This window comes from Cimex lectularius, unplaced genomic scaffold (genome assembly GCF_000648675.2).
Source record: "Cimex lectularius strain Harlan isolate CLEC.00 unplaced genomic scaffold, Clec_2.1 scaffold36, whole genome shotgun sequence".
In the NCBI taxonomy this organism is placed as follows: Eukaryota; Metazoa; Arthropoda; class Insecta; order Hemiptera; family Cimicidae; genus Cimex; species Cimex lectularius.
In genome coordinates, this window is record NW_019392648.1 from 2,209,185 (window position 1) to 2,224,730 (window position 15,546).

Consider the following 15,546-nt stretch of genomic DNA (forward strand, 5'->3'; position numbering starts at 1 on the left):
GCTAATGGTGTAACATAAAGAGGAAGGGCTTAAAAGACTATCATGTGCAATTCTTTTAATTGTTAAGTTTTGCAATTTTTACTATTTTTTTGTGAAAAAGTAGTTGTGTTATATTGATAGAAATTTTGCTTCATTTTGTTTGGTTTTGCTAAAGAAAACTTGAAAAAAATGAAATTGTCGGCCTATTTTCACCAAAATTTTGTATTGTTTTCAATGATTAATCAGTGTTAATAGTAGGCAAGACACTGACTACATCCATTTAGGTGAATTTTTCCTGTGTAAAGTGTGGATGATGACCAGTACATTGTTTTGTCTTCAGCCTGTTTATAACCCTAGCCAACCACTAGCAGGAGTTAAAATGATGAAACAATCTGCATAAGATTAGAAAGCCAAACAGCCCTAAAAGCATTAGAACATAAAAATGTCATATCCCAAAAAGTAGGTTAATACACCCAAAAGCTCCAAAACCTGGGAAAATAAAACCTGACAATATCTAGGATGCCATGGTACAAAGAAATTCTGGGTGATAAGTTGGCCAGAGAAGAATTGCAAGACAATATATTGGCCCAGAACCTATAGTTGGGATAAAGATCAAACATCTCCATTTTAGAATAAAGTGAATGTTCGTCCAGAGATTGACTCACGATTAAAAAACACTCACAAAAACTGACAAGCACACTACTACAGTTAGACAGGGTAAAACTTATAGGAGTGATAAGGTTATACACACTGGCAGAATACTACATAACTATATTCGACAATGATCCCATTTGACGTTTAGGCAATAAAGAGGAAGAAACTGGCACACATATTATCATCAAATATGAAGCCAATGGAGATATGACGTAGGGTACCAAAAAGACCTGGAAAAAAGAATAACAACAATGATAGTCAATGAACTACTACTTAAAAAAAAAAAAAAGAATCGGGTCAATAGAACTGAACTAAGGTACTAGGAAAAATAATAAACCAAAAGACTGCAGTGCTTGGTAAATATCAAACCCCCACTTCCCGGGATACACTTATTGTCATAATCATCCTCAACCATCAGGAAATTGAGAAATTCTGCATTGAGTCTGACATACAAAACCAGCGGGAACAGTGTATCAACTATCTACATACAAAAAAGGAAGGGGTTAATAGTCTAATGTTAGTAAATCATTTTACTGCGAAGTTTTTAAAGTGTGAAAGAGTCTATTGTTAGGAAATTTCCAGCAGTTTTGGTTTTAGTTAGCTTTTGCTTAAAACAATTTATGATGAAGTTTCCTGCATTGTTTGTTTTATGTATTTTGGCATTTTGTCTTTTTCAGTGATTGGTCAGGGTTATTAGCTGGCGAGACTTCTTCCATTTGTGCAAAGTTTGCTTCTAAAATGTAGATGATGTACAGGAAGGTTGTTTTGTCCTCAACCTGTTTATTTCCCTGATATGGAGAATGCTAAAATGTGTCTGTGTGAGGTTCTCCTTCTTTTTAATCCATACTTCCTAGTATCCTTTTAACATCATCATCAACAACACTGCCTGCTTATAACCATGATGAACAACTGAAGTTGGCAACTGTTGTAAGTAATGAGTCTGCTTCACTGCAATGATGATTTCAATTAAAATACAAATCATCACATAATGTAAAAACCGGACTTTTAACTAATTTTTGTGCAATACTTAATTTTTTTAAATCCTAACTTAATGAAGTTAAATCTTAATTACAAGATTTTTGTGTTATGGATTTAATAGTAATTGTAAAAAAAATCTAATACTAAACCCGCAAGACCGCCGAGTCTTGCAAAACTGTATTTTACGCCTGCAAAGCTTTAATGAGGCTATTATTTCCTTAGAATTTGAACTGTCATGTGATCTTATTTATACGTTAAATAAGTGATCGTAGTTACATCAAGTTAAATTGTATATTTGATGTTCAGTGAAGGTTTGCTAAAAAAAGTTATAATGAAATTATCTACTTGTCTTTCTTATGGATTTTGGCATTTGTCCTCTTCAAAGAGTGGTCAGGGTTATTATCTGGCAATTATGGTTATTACCGACACCTTCCATATTCCAAGTTTTGCCTATGTAAAATGTAAATGATGTTCCGATGGTTGTTTTGCCCTCAACCTCCTTATTCCCTTGATATAGAGAATGCTAAAATGCGTCTGTCAAGCAACCAGTGAAAATAATGTATCAATGCACATACTGGAGGCCCTCCTTCCCTTTAATTCATACTTCCTAGTATCCTCCAACCATCATCATCAACAACACTCTGCTTATATTGATGAACAATTGAAGTTGGCTATCTGCCAAGTCTGACTGATGAGTTTGCTTCACTATAATGATGATTTCAATCAAAGTACAAATCATCATATAATTGAAAAATCGCACTGGTAACTAATTTTTATGCAATACTCAATTTTTTTTCAATCTTAACTAAATAAAGTTAAATTTCATATTACAAAATGAGTGTATTATAGATTGACTATAATAATTGAAAAAATAGACTAATACTAAACCCGCAAGACCGTTGAGTCTTGCAGAACTGTATTTTACGCCTGCAAAACTGACGAGGTCATAATTTTCTTAAAATTTTGTTCTTTTAAATTTTCATTTTATATATCTTATTTTTGAAATGTAATTGAATAAAATTTGAACTGACAATGATATTTTATTTGTCCGTTAAATGATTGGTGGAAGTTACTTAAGTTAAATCGTATATTTGTCGTTTAGTGAAAGATTGTTAAAAAAATTATTTTCAATTATATAAATGCCTGTGCTTGATAAACTCTGCGGTTATCAGAGACGAGAAAACATTGGTCACGCAACGTTTGTGTAAACTACGAGCGAACAAGCAAACACTCCAAGAAAAGGAAGCCTCCCTTTAACAAGGTTGTAAATAAATATAAATGTCAGAGAAATTTGGTTTATTCATAAACAAATTACATTTGGTGTTGTTATATAGAATGGTAAAAGTTATGCTACTCTGCTACAAATAAACCCTTATACAACTAACGCACTAAAACAAAACTGACGTGTTTTGTTGCACAACTGTTTGGGCTGGGTACGATTTATTTGTGATTCCCCTCCTTAAGACGTACATTTTCTTACGCAGTTTAGCATTGATATAATACATCATAACACTAATATTGCACTTGTGTGTAATTTTGTTTTGTTAGTTCATTTTCTTTTTGTGTCTAACTAGCCAAGGCAGGATGGTTAGGCCGACCAAACTGATTTGAAACGGCCAAGCTACTTCATCATACTTGTTTTCTCCTTTATTGATGTTTTGAAGATGTTACAATTTATTTTAATTAAATATATCTTTTAAAAATGATCAGTTGTTATAGAAATTTTGGAAAAGGCTAAATTTTAGAAAGTTGAAATAAGTATTGATGATCATGCTGGTAGACACTTCTTCTTTTTAATCCTTCATAAGAACAAAATATAATTTATTTATTATATAATAATCAACCAGCCTTATAAGGAAGAATCTAACATTAGCAGTTGGTAAAATGTGCTGAGGTATTGTTTTACCTAACGAAATTCACTGCAGTGAAGTAAGTTAAGGTTTAAAAAAGCTCATAGATTGCTAAACAGTAAATAGACCAACCACTGAAGATGGGAAAATGCAGACCACATTATCAGGAATGATCTAGCATATAATTTTTAGCAGAAAAATTAATTTAGAATGATACAACAATAAACAGCATTTGCATAATTTGCTCTGACATTTAAATTTTTTAGTTAGGGATTACAATAAGCCAAAAAAATGGATTTATGTATTTAAAATTGGACCAGCACTGGGTCCGCTACACTCCCAGGTTTTTGATGTTACTGTAGCGTATTTCAGTGACATCAAAAACCTGCACGTGTAGACAGGCCCAGAAAGTGATCCTGTGTCGGTTCAACATGTGTTATCTGAATCGCAGACCAACATCAATGATCAACTTTATTTAAATATTAAGATCTAGAAAATGAAGGGAATGACATGCTTCAAAAAATATATTCAATCATGTTAACAATATAACTGAAGTCTTGATCACTTTGTGATTTGAAATACATTTGATATTTTATTTAGAGATAAGAGGCAGTGTTCACTTCTATTAATCTTAGGTTGTTTCATGTACAATTGGAAAATTGAACAAATTTAAGCGGCATTTTAACAATGGAATATGCAAAATTATTTTAGAAGGGCATTTTGAGGATATGGATGTTTACATTTTGAAAATAAATACGTGCATTACCCATAGCTGCATTACACAAATAACAACTTCTAATTATTATGAAAGCTTAAACAAGTATTTATACGAGTGTTCTTTTTTTAATGTTAATATTTGAGAATATTATCAAAGCGTTTCACTAAACTGAAGACGCCTGGCCCAAGGCCAAAATTCTCATGGCCTTTCATTTCACAAATGTTGCTTTCTGAATTCGGACATATTACATAAAAGCGTCTGTCATATAAAATTGGGTCATGAGAGGCAAAAATAGTTGACAGGATTATAGGTAAAAGACCTGTTTGTTTATATTATAAACCATTTCCTTAAAGAAAACATTTTGGAAATCTTTTTTTAAATATTCAATTTTTTTTCCAGAATCCAGTAGCTCATTGCTGGTCTGAGCCGACTCATCACAAACGGAAGTTCTGCAACGTCTGTCGCAAAAGATTAGATGATTGCTTGTCGACACACTGTGAAAGTGAGTTTAATTTATTTTTAAAAAAGTTGCCAATGTTTAGAATAAAGAAAAATGTTTATTTAATGAGCATAATTAAGTAATTATGTTGAAATAACACATCCTTTGAATTTGCATACTTATTGCTGTTCCTTTACTAATGAAAAATTCTCAACCAACTAAAAGTACTACTGCTTTCAAAATTTAATCATATGTTGATTATAAAAAAAATTATTAATTGAGCATTGGATGTCATAATGTACATAATCAAAAATAAAAACTGCTTGAGTCTTTGGGGCCCTGATTCCAATTTTTTTAGTAAAAGGGATGTTTTATTGTTTATAGTACTTTGATAAATATCTCATTTTGTATTTCTTATTATGTATATTGGGAGTGAATGTATTTATTAGATTGAAAGTATTGTGAGAGAATGATGGTGGTATATTGAGCCCCATTGACCCTCAATTAAATTAGTTATATTATAGTATGTGTAAAGAGTGATGAAGGAATGTTGAATAATTTACCACCCTATCGTTTGTAAGTATGTAAGAATGAAGGAGAGTGTGAAATGACTAGGATTAAAAACTTCATGTGTTGGAGGCTCAAATGTTGACAGCTCCTGGAGGCTAACTTAGGTGGCAAGGCAGATAAGACCGAGGTATATGAGTGTGTATATATATGTGCAGAATTGATCATATACAGGAGGGCTTAATGTTCAACTACCCAACTATTTGGAAAATTTTTTATATTATTCACAATTAAAAATCTATGGACTTTGCCAGGATTCAAACCCAGGACTGCAGTGTGGCAAATACAAGTGGGATGCCCTAACCAATCCACCACTGCGGTCCTGGAAATGAGCTTATATAAATCAATCAATTTAATATAACCCTGATAACTAGATTAGATTAGATTAGATTGGAGCTGGCCACTTTATGATCTGTGCACCATGGCCTGTATTAGTCTATTGTGCATCTCCATTTTTTATCTAGAGCTCCTCATTATGCTTGAGGCTTTTTACCAGACAACAAAGCTTTTTCAAGGGCTCCCATGAGTATCCATCAAGCGCTGGCTTTTCCTCTCCCATGATTAACAATCTCAGCACCAACAGAGGACGTGATCCGCTGTTTCTCCTTCTTCTTGGCAGTATCTGCACAGGCTTGTTTCTGCCACTCTGAGTCTGTAAATATGCCTCCGGAGTCTGCAGTATTCAGTTAGCATTCCAAATTTTATTATAGTCCTAGCACATCCTAGATTTAGTAGTTCTGCTGTTACTTTCTGCGTTGGTCCTTTGGTAGGCTTTTTCACGTGCCTACAATCTGGGCTACATTCCCATTGAGTAGAGGACTTATGGTTGGTTTAGCTCAATGCGGATAATTCATCTTATTGATGTTCCTAGCATACCTGCTCATATCCCGAATAAAAAATATAAAGTTCCGATGTCTTTGTGGTTGGTTGATATAAGTCATTTAATCATAAATAAGGTGGCTGAATATTAGGCCATAAATTGTAAATTTGTTAATCCATTGTCTAATGGATCCGTGTTTGTGTTGTCCTCATTGAACCCTGATAACTAGACATCATCTTATTTGCTGTGGTTGTGATCTAATTGTTTTTTTTTTTTTTTTTTTTTTTTCAGTTTGTGAGTACTTTGTCCATCCTGAGTGCCAAGATTTTGCAGTCGCTGATTGTAAGGAAAATGCCACCTACCTTCCTGGTAAAGAGCTCTCTCTTGTACACCATGAACACCACTGGCGTGAGGGAAACTTGCCTCCAAACTCAAAGTGTGTTGTCTGCAAGAAACAGTGTGGTTCACTCGAATGTCTTTCCGGCTTCAGGTGTGAATGGTGCGGCATCACAGTGAGTATTGTAGCGAACTCGGTTCAGTAATGTTTACAGCATGATTCTGAATGTCGGATGTTCTTAGTCTCATGCCGGGTGCCGGAGAAATCTTCCGAGTGAGTGCCAATTTGGCAATCTTGAGCCAATATATCTTCCACCGCATGCTGTTAGCATACCACGCACCGAAGTTCCGATGGAGGCTATAATCGGGGTCCAAGTCAGAAGAAAGGAGGCGATGTCTCGTAAGTTTTCATTTTTCAGATCTAGTCTGCATGCTTGTAAAAATTGTAGGAAAGGGCCATCAGGTCATGAATTTAAATTCAGATGAATTGCTTATAGCACGAAGTATCTCCGAAGAATTTAGCAGTGGTGACAGTAGATATCAGGACAACGAAGAATGTGTACACCCTAGGGAAAGAAAAGAGAAAGAAGATCGTGATGAAGGTGACCTTTCATTTCTTGTCCTCCGTTGGTTAATTTACCTTTGTACTCATGAAAATAATTGTTCAGAAGTAATCAAAGTTTATGATGGGAACAATTCAGTTAGACGAAGAATATTTAGAACGATTACAGTGTCACGACTTGCTAGTACTGAGCATGTCCTTACCCAAGCTCTTAGAGCATTCCACATCACTAAAGATTCTTGTAAGTATTAATAATCCATTTGTTAAATTGTCTTAAAAACTAAATCTACTGTTTTGCTGTTTATTTTACAGCAAATTTTTTCTTGACGGATCTTTATGCAAACTACGAAATTCCATTGTTAGACCCTAGTCCTATCCAGAGTTTAACAAGGAGAGAAGGAAAAAGGCCTGCAGTCTTCCTTCGTTTTAAGTAATTTCTTTATTCTTTTTTTTTATGTTAAAAGTTAAAAAATAAAACGTTTTTACTGAACTTTCTGTTCTTACAGGGATAGTGAATGTGGAGAGGTAAGAGTATATCCAGGAAAACTTCAAGTAAGCCAACCTTTTTGCACAATTCAAGTAACTGCAAGTACAACAATAACCGATTTAATCCGTGAAGCACTTATTAAGTTTGGATTAGTGAATCTTAATCCTGATGACTTTAGACTGAGCGAAATTTTGTTAGATCGAGGAGGTTTGTATATCATAACACTATATGATGACATATTTATTTTTATTAATTCTTTTGGTTAATTTTTAGTTTCAGAAAGAGTATTGGCAACAGATGAAAAGCCATGGGACATAATGAAAGCCTTAGGTACAGATTCGATCCGTCAGATGGAACTCATGCGGTTCTACCTGCAAATGAAAGAAGACCCGCATGGCCCAAATTTGGCTTTATTTGTTGGCAACCTCCCGCAATATCTTGCACAGAAAAACTACGAGACCATTCTAACTGAATTCCTTGGAAGAGGTATATCTTTTATATCGTGTAGACAAAATTTTGATTGAATTTGTTTAATCTGTACTTTTCATTTACAGAAAATAAGTTTTCCTCTATTGGTCCAATTTATTATGAATACGGATCAATGGTAATCGTCTATGAAGATGCTAAAAAGGCTGTGAAAGCATTGTATACACTTAGAGAATCTTCTCACGAAGAAAAACAACTGTTAGGTAATATTAAACTTATTTTATATTCTATAAAAGATTAATCCAAATGATGAAGCACTCCCAGCACTTTTTTTTATAAAGTTTCTATTTAGTATTTAAGTCTCATGCCAGTTATGTTCACTATTGTTCTCTGTGATCAGTTCATGAAGCAAGAAATACTATGATTATGCCACTATTAATATTTTAAAAAATTATACTCTAATAAAAGTTATTGATTTGATAATTTAAATCATTTTACTTTTCTTTTTGAATTTATATTGTGGCATTGTTAATTGTTGCACAATAATGATAACCCAGTTTGTTTCCGTTGGTAATAATTGTATATTGACATTTCTTAATTTAGTTATGCTTCTTCCAAACATCGAACCAAGCATGGTGCCTGTAGGAGTTCAACCGCTCTTGGTATTTGTCAACGTTAAGTCAGGTGGCTGCCAAGGGTTGGAGTTGATTACGAGTTTTCGTAAACTTCTCAACCCTTATCAAGTATTCGATCTGGACAATGGAGGTCCCCTCCCTGGGTAAGTAAAAAAAAGAAAGAAAAATATAATTTTGTTTTAAATTAACAATAAAATTACATTGGCTCTTTTTGTTATTAGACTGTACGTTTTTCGCCACATCAAAGATTACAAAATCTTAGTTTGTGGAGGAGACGGGACAATCGGGTGGGTCCTTCAATGTCTTGATAATGTTGGACAAGATAGCGAATGCAGCAGTCCACCTTGTGCAATCGTACCATTAGGCACAGGTAAGTTAAAAATAGAATTTTAATTTGAAAATTTGTATTACGCGAATTATATATTAAAAAAAACATTATTTCAGGGAACGATCTCGCTCGAGTGTTGAGATGGGGGCCAGGCTTCACCGGAGGCGAGGATCCTATAAACCTCCTCAGGGATGTTATAGACGCTGAAGAAATCCGACTTGATAGATGGACTGTAATCTTTCATCCAGAGGATAAAAGCGAAGATAAGACTCAACAGATTTCAAATTCAACAGGTCAGTTTTAAAATTAAAAGATTTTATAATCAATTTCCCACCCATTTAAAATGACAGTAGTACAGCTTTAATCACTGTACATCCTCATAGATAGTTTAAAACCTTTGCTCACATAAAACACTTTCTGTAATAGCACTCAATCCTTTATATATTAATAGCAAATGTTTTCTTTTCTGAACTTATTTTGTAATTGAGCTAAAGTGCTTGTATGTAATATTGTACCTTATGTGATCATTACACATCCTTTCTTATTTTGTATTGTAGTTATGCTGCTGGAAGTTCATAATTCATGTAGATTTAATTCATTGTGTAATTCTTATACTGTTAATTTTGAAAATATACAGGTATTTCTTAAATTATTGAAGCAACAAGATAATCTCTGAACAAATTAACAAAAATTTACAATTTGTCTATATTTATAATAATTAATTTTGCTCATGGTTGGACTCAATAATCATTGTCAACCTATTCTCAGCAAGATTATGAAAAGATTTTATGTTGCTGCAGCATCAATTTTGTAATTTTAATTAAAGCTCAATATTTTTTCATGATAAATAAGATTTTAAAAAATGCACAATTTAGCCAGTCATTTTGCATTTGTCAACTGCTACCAGAAAAAGTGAAGAAAAAAATTGTTATTAACTTGATTTATGTTTTCTAAGGTGTTTTTTGTTATTACTTCTTTATGCCCGACAGAACTTATTCCCTTGATGGATAATTGGAAATTTCTGTAATGGCAAAAATAAGTGCCTAAATTTGAGATTTTTAAGAGTAACAGGTAGGTTTTTTTTAATGGAAATTTTTTGTTTTTAATGAACATTCCAGAGCCTAGATTTTAGGTTTGTACACGTAACTTATAATTTTTGCTGGTAAATCAACTGAATAGCACAGGTAGTACACTTTCAATTTTATTTTGTTATATTTTTTTAAAAATTAACATGCTTAAATTTGTGTCTAAATATTAGAAAATTAGTAGTTTTAGAAAGCACTGTATATTAAATTGACACTTCTCCTTTAAAAACTTTCTAAAATAAAGATTAAATGTAAAAAAAAATTAAATTTTTTTTAAAATCTTTTTATTTTAAATCTTTTTATTTTCTTAGTACAAAATCTGGGCTTTTGGGGATTTGGGGTTTTATCACTGTGCAATGCTAATGTGTTCTTAGGTACAGGGTCAACAAGCGAGGAAGTATCGACAGTTATGGTCATGAACAACTACTTTGGTATAGGGATTGATGCAGATCTATGTTTAGATTTCCACAATGCCAGAGAAGAGAATCCAAACAAGTTCAATAGCAGGTAATGTATCATTCAAAGTGCTATATATCTCCATTTACGTTTTAATAATGCTTTTTTTATTTTTTTTAATTTTATTTTTACAGACTCCACAACAAGGGTGTCTATGTGAAAATGGGTCTTCGCAAAATCGTCGGGCGAAAATTATGCAAGGATCTGCACAGGGAAGTGAAACTGGAAGTCGATGGAAAACTAGTTGACCTCCCGCCTGTTGAAGGCATTATTATACTAAACATTTTAAGGTAAAATTTTCTTTTATTGTTTCACATCCGTAATTATTTATTTATATTTTCAACCTTGCCTTTTTAACAGCTGGGGTTCGGGAGCAAATCCATGGGGCTTAGAAAAGGAAGATCAATTCCAAAAACCAAACCATTGGGACGGCATGTTGGAAGTGGTTGGAGTAACAGGGGTTGTTCACTTGGGACAAATTCAGTCTGGTCTCAGATCTGCAATAAGGATAGCACAGGTGACTCTCGTCATTTATTTTAATCGTCCTCATATGAACTTTTCTCTTTATTATTTTTATTTTCCAGGGTGGTCACATTAAAATTCACATACATTCCGACATGCCGGTTCAGGTGGATGGTGAACCATGGGTCCAGGCTCCATGCGAGGTTGTTGTGCTCAAATCTGCTGTAAAGGTGAGAATACATTTTTGTACAAAAATACATACAATTGAGAGATTTAATAATTGAAATATGCTCTACTTTTAATGATTGAAGTTTTAAAATTTTTCCTACCTGACCAATACCACTTTCTTGACTTTTTCGTTAAGATATATACATCAGTTATGCATGTCCTATGCAGCGCATCAGAGCTTCCATAATTTTTTATTTATTTTCCTTTTATTCCTCATTCCATAGCATGACCTTTATACATAATAAAATAAGAAAAAATTAAAGGAAAAAAAAAAGAAAAAAACAGAAACCACCTTCGGGCTCACAGGTTCAGCAGAACCCAGAATGTGCATGAATCTGATTTAAAATGCTACTTAATTATTCACTTGTATTAAACTATAGCAGGGTGTCCACAGGTCTTATGCGTTATTAATTTCTATTAGAATTTGCTTTTTATTAGATATTAACTAATTCAACATTGAGTGCTTTTTTTCTATTAAACTAGTAAAATTAGTAATTATTTTACGCTTTACAAGTTGATATATAATTTTGTATAACAAAAAATTAAAGTATGAATCTTAAAGCAAGAATTTAAAACAATTAAAGGATCAATAAAATTGAAAAGAACTAAGTAGGCTATAATTTATATTATATATATTTATTTTCTTAGAGTAGCATCATATCCAATTTGCCTTCTCCAGTCCAGACTGAAATTAATAACATTAGTGATGTGTGTTTGAGTTTTGATGAAAAAGAATGTGAAAAAGATCAATTTTTGACTATTTGACCAAAAAGAGACATTGAAAATCTTGTCTATCTGAAGCATGTCTCAAAGACTGTTGCTTTACTTTATCACACGTCCATGGGCATGTGTCGTAATGTGAAAAATTTTAAGGCCAATTTGATAGAATAATCCTTTTTTTTTTCTTCTTCACAAAGATACTATGAAAAGATACGTTGAGATCTTAAATGATTTTGATTGACCAGTGGCAGAGAAATACACAAATTTCTGCCTGTAAAAATGGACTGACTGCATGTGAATGCATTTAACAGCATGAACCTTATGGGTTTGTCCTCAACTTTGCTGAGACGAAGGTCTTAAACGAATTTTGGAAATTCGTTTGATGAAAAATAAAACGTACAACTAAATAAAAGTTTGAATTAAACTAAAGATTTGAAAGATTAGTTTAATTTGAAAGGGAAATAGTTGATCTTCAGAGTAGTTAAAGAGCTTTAGTTTTGTTTTAGTTTTTGGGATTTGTAGGCACCCTGTATATTTAAATCCAAGCACTGAATCAAGCAGCCTTTAAACATTTTTTAGCCAATAGCTTTGTTTCTAAGCTATAACTTAAACTTTACATATTAAAATGGTTTCCGCTAACTGTGAACGGGGCCCTCACAGGCGACTATGCTGAAGAAAATAAAAATGAAGAGGCGGAACACAGAACCTAACATTGTATCTGCTAATCCAGAAGGCGCAAAGAGCTCAAACGAGTAAGATCTCCCGTAACCTTGGACCTCCACTTTTTAAAAACCTACCTTTGTCCAGTATTTCATTTTCATTTGGACTTATCTATTGTTCATTTTCTCGATGTTTCACATTTTATTCATTTGTTCATTTAAACCACGAGGAAGGAAAATTTAAACTAAGCTTCCTGTAAATTCCCTCTTTTTGCACTTGTTCATAATATTCCATCCCCGCTATTATTGTATCCTTTTTGGGGAGTATTTTACTGAGGTGTGACCGATGGTAGGCAACGATGCTGAAGAAGATGAAAGGGAAAATGAAGAGGCGAAATACAGAACCATTTATGGCCCAGGCTACAGGGAGCAGCAGTGCTACCATTAGCATTCCAGTCGTCGCAGAACAGCCGGACTCCCTCAACCACAATGAGTTCTAAAAACCTTATCACACCAATACATACATTAATTTTAATAATAGTACAATGTGTGTATTTTATTATATCAAGTTGCCTTTTCATGTGTCTAAATTTTTAAGTAACAACGTTATAGTAAAACTTATAATAAACCTAATGTGTTGGGTTTGGGTTTAAATTAAAACATCAAGGACTTTGGAATGGACTTCATCCTTTCTCTTTGATATTAAATTTTATTGAAACTTGTTATTTTAAAACGGAGGTTAAAATGTTTTATTATATAATGAAATAGAAGAATAACTGTGGGCACTGTAATTACAATGAACTTATTACAACAAAATAAGGTTGTTTTTACCCTTGTTGTATACTATAATCTTCAATGACTAAACAAAGACATTTCTGGCCCAAAAAGGTGTTTTTTGCCTGCGGCAAAATAAATATTTTCATAGTCTCCAGCACAATTATGTTAAACAAAATTGTGGTCAGAATATAATTCGTGCGATGCACTCATTGTTGTGACCTGTTATGTCTGCCATGACCAAAGATAAAACATTAAAAATACCTCATGATATGTTATAATGAAATTTGAAAGTACATATTTTATTCTAGTCATGTTACTGAGTGTTAAAAAAGAAAAAAGATTGTGATTTTTTATATATAAGAAAAATTGTTTTATGTATATTTAGTACTATTTAGAAGATATAATATATTTTTTATAGTATTTATTAGATAATTAATTTGGTTTTGAAGACTATGTTTGTTAAGATGTGTTTGTTTAAGCTTATGTTAACCAAAAATGAAAGTTAAAAAGAAAGAACAATGGTCATAAAACACAAATCATGATTTGAAAAAAAAAAAAAAATGAAACATCAAAGAAACGTACAAAAAAAGAATGTGCAATCAACTATAGTCGGATGAGTTGGAAAACATTTCTATTGGAGTCGACTTGCTTTATACACAGTTGTACAGGTTAATAAATTGTAAAACCGACAAACGCAAGCCTGTCGATTCTAATGGAAAAGTAAAGGAGTCGCTCGGTGACTTTGTAAGCGGATGTAAGGGGGAAGACAAGGTGTGGGTCACCGATGTATTCTACATTGTTAGAGATATGTGATTCCCGGTGTATTAGAAAAGGAAGAGGTCAGTTTACTCTAAATAAAATAAGAAGTGCGCCTTGTATATATACATATATTTTTGGAGTGAGGCATCAAATAACAGATGTCAGCTCACATGGACATTTACATCTGTTATGATGATAAAACGGCTGGCTGGTAGAAAATGTGAGACACCAAGGGAACTAATAAACATATACATTTACAAGATGACAAGTAAGGGTCAGATGAGATAAGTTATATTACATTGATTCAATTAAAATGTGAAATTTTCAAGTAAAGTTATATTGTAAAGGATTATGGCCCCCTGTCAACCGCCTACAAGCACCGTTAAGTCAAGAAGATTGCAAAGTAGTTCATAATACCTTTCCTGCTAAATGTCTTATGTCCTATTTTTTGAGTCATGAGGGCATATGTTGAGTATCCTTGCCGGAAGTGGAAATTCAACATGAAATTCCTAACCGATCATGCGTGTTTGGGGCTCAGTCACTCACAGACTGCTTTCTCCGGGGCAATTTCATCTGTGAGAGATACACACATTTGGTCGGTTTGTGAAACCTAATCTATTTTTATTGCTTAGTATCACTATTGTATTTACAAATTTAAACAAGAGTATATAAAGAAATTAAAACGCTCGATACAATCTTTTTCTGTATGTTATGGTATCTTTTCCATGTGCTGTGTACAAGAAAAAATATTATAAACATGTAAGAGCGTTGAATAAATGACACGGTTGAGTGGGGCTGGCTTGACTTCCCGAAGTGTGTCACTCACACACATCGTCAAGTTCCACCTCAACAGTGCATCTCTAAAATCCATTATACCCTTTACTAAATCTCTGATTATTATATGTATATGATGTCATGATGGTAAATAGATATAAAACTGTGAGTATATAGAAAAGTATTAAATGTGACTCTTGAAGAAAGCACTTTTATTATTTTTTATCGCCCTTTCCCATGCCCAAACAATATTACACAAAAGGCAATTCAATAATTAATTTATAGCTTGGTCATTTCTGACCTTTATGGCTTGCACTTCCTCGCATTTTTGCACCATCATATTTTACCGTTTTGCCATATCAGAAACCTTACAATAAACTAATAAATCAAAAAATTGTCCTGGATGTGTTAAAATAATAAAATGAACTACCAAAACATTTCAACAAAGGTTCATATAAGATTATAATTACAATATAAAATTGAAGTATACTTCTTTGAAGTAAATGATACACAATTAGTCTAATTTTTGTTTTTTTTTAATTTGTAACCAATTAAGTAGAAAAACAAATTAAATAAAGGACTAACTGAACTATATAATTATAATAAGATAACTTATTGACACCTGCCAGGTGATGAGCAATTATGTCAGACAGGTTTCAACATCTCATCTTCAGCGACCATTGACACAACCAGCCAGACAAGACAGAAACGATCAAGTTATATTTATTGTTTAAAATGTGACACCTCTCTAACAAAAGCAAATAAGGGGGAATTGATGCGGACATCGTAAGCAAAGCCTCCATCTGTTCTTGTACAACTAAGTTCAATTTATTTAAATAGTAGTAGT

At 32.9% G+C, this 15,546-nt stretch overlaps 1 protein-coding gene across 4 annotated transcripts in view; it reads left to right on the top strand.

Moving 5' to 3' along the window:
• The window catches only part of LOC106668476 (diacylglycerol kinase theta), a 57,973-nt gene extending 43,065 nt beyond the window's left edge, over positions 1–14,908 (top strand). The window contains exons 3-19 of one of the 4 annotated variants that reach the window (XM_014397278.2): positions 4,579–4,681; positions 6,297–6,517; positions 6,585–6,741; positions 6,824–6,943; positions 7,010–7,144; positions 7,216–7,333; positions 7,410–7,597; positions 7,664–7,876; positions 7,945–8,079; positions 8,420–8,594; positions 8,673–8,821; positions 8,896–9,072; positions 10,239–10,371; positions 10,455–10,610; positions 10,681–10,837; positions 10,905–11,012; positions 12,743–14,908. In XM_014397278.2, the coding sequence (XP_014252764.1) occupies positions 4,579–4,681; positions 6,297–6,517; positions 6,585–6,741; positions 6,824–6,943; positions 7,010–7,144; positions 7,216–7,333; positions 7,410–7,597; positions 7,664–7,876; positions 7,945–8,079; positions 8,420–8,594; positions 8,673–8,821; positions 8,896–9,072; positions 10,239–10,371; positions 10,455–10,610; positions 10,681–10,837; positions 10,905–11,012; positions 12,743–12,889 (2,592 nt within the window). In that variant the 3' untranslated portion in view covers positions 12,890–14,908. Of the gene's footprint in view, positions 1–4,578; positions 4,682–6,296; positions 6,518–6,584; positions 6,742–6,823; positions 6,944–7,009; positions 7,145–7,215; positions 7,334–7,409; positions 7,598–7,663; positions 7,877–7,944; positions 8,080–8,419; positions 8,595–8,672; positions 8,822–8,895; positions 9,073–10,238; positions 10,372–10,454; positions 10,611–10,680; positions 10,838–10,904; positions 11,013–12,390 lie in introns of all 4 variants that reach the window. The other 3 variants (XM_014397279.2, XM_024230516.1, XM_014397280.2) reach the window with 3 other exon arrangements.
• The last annotated feature ends 638 nt before the right edge of the window (positions 14,909–15,546 follow it).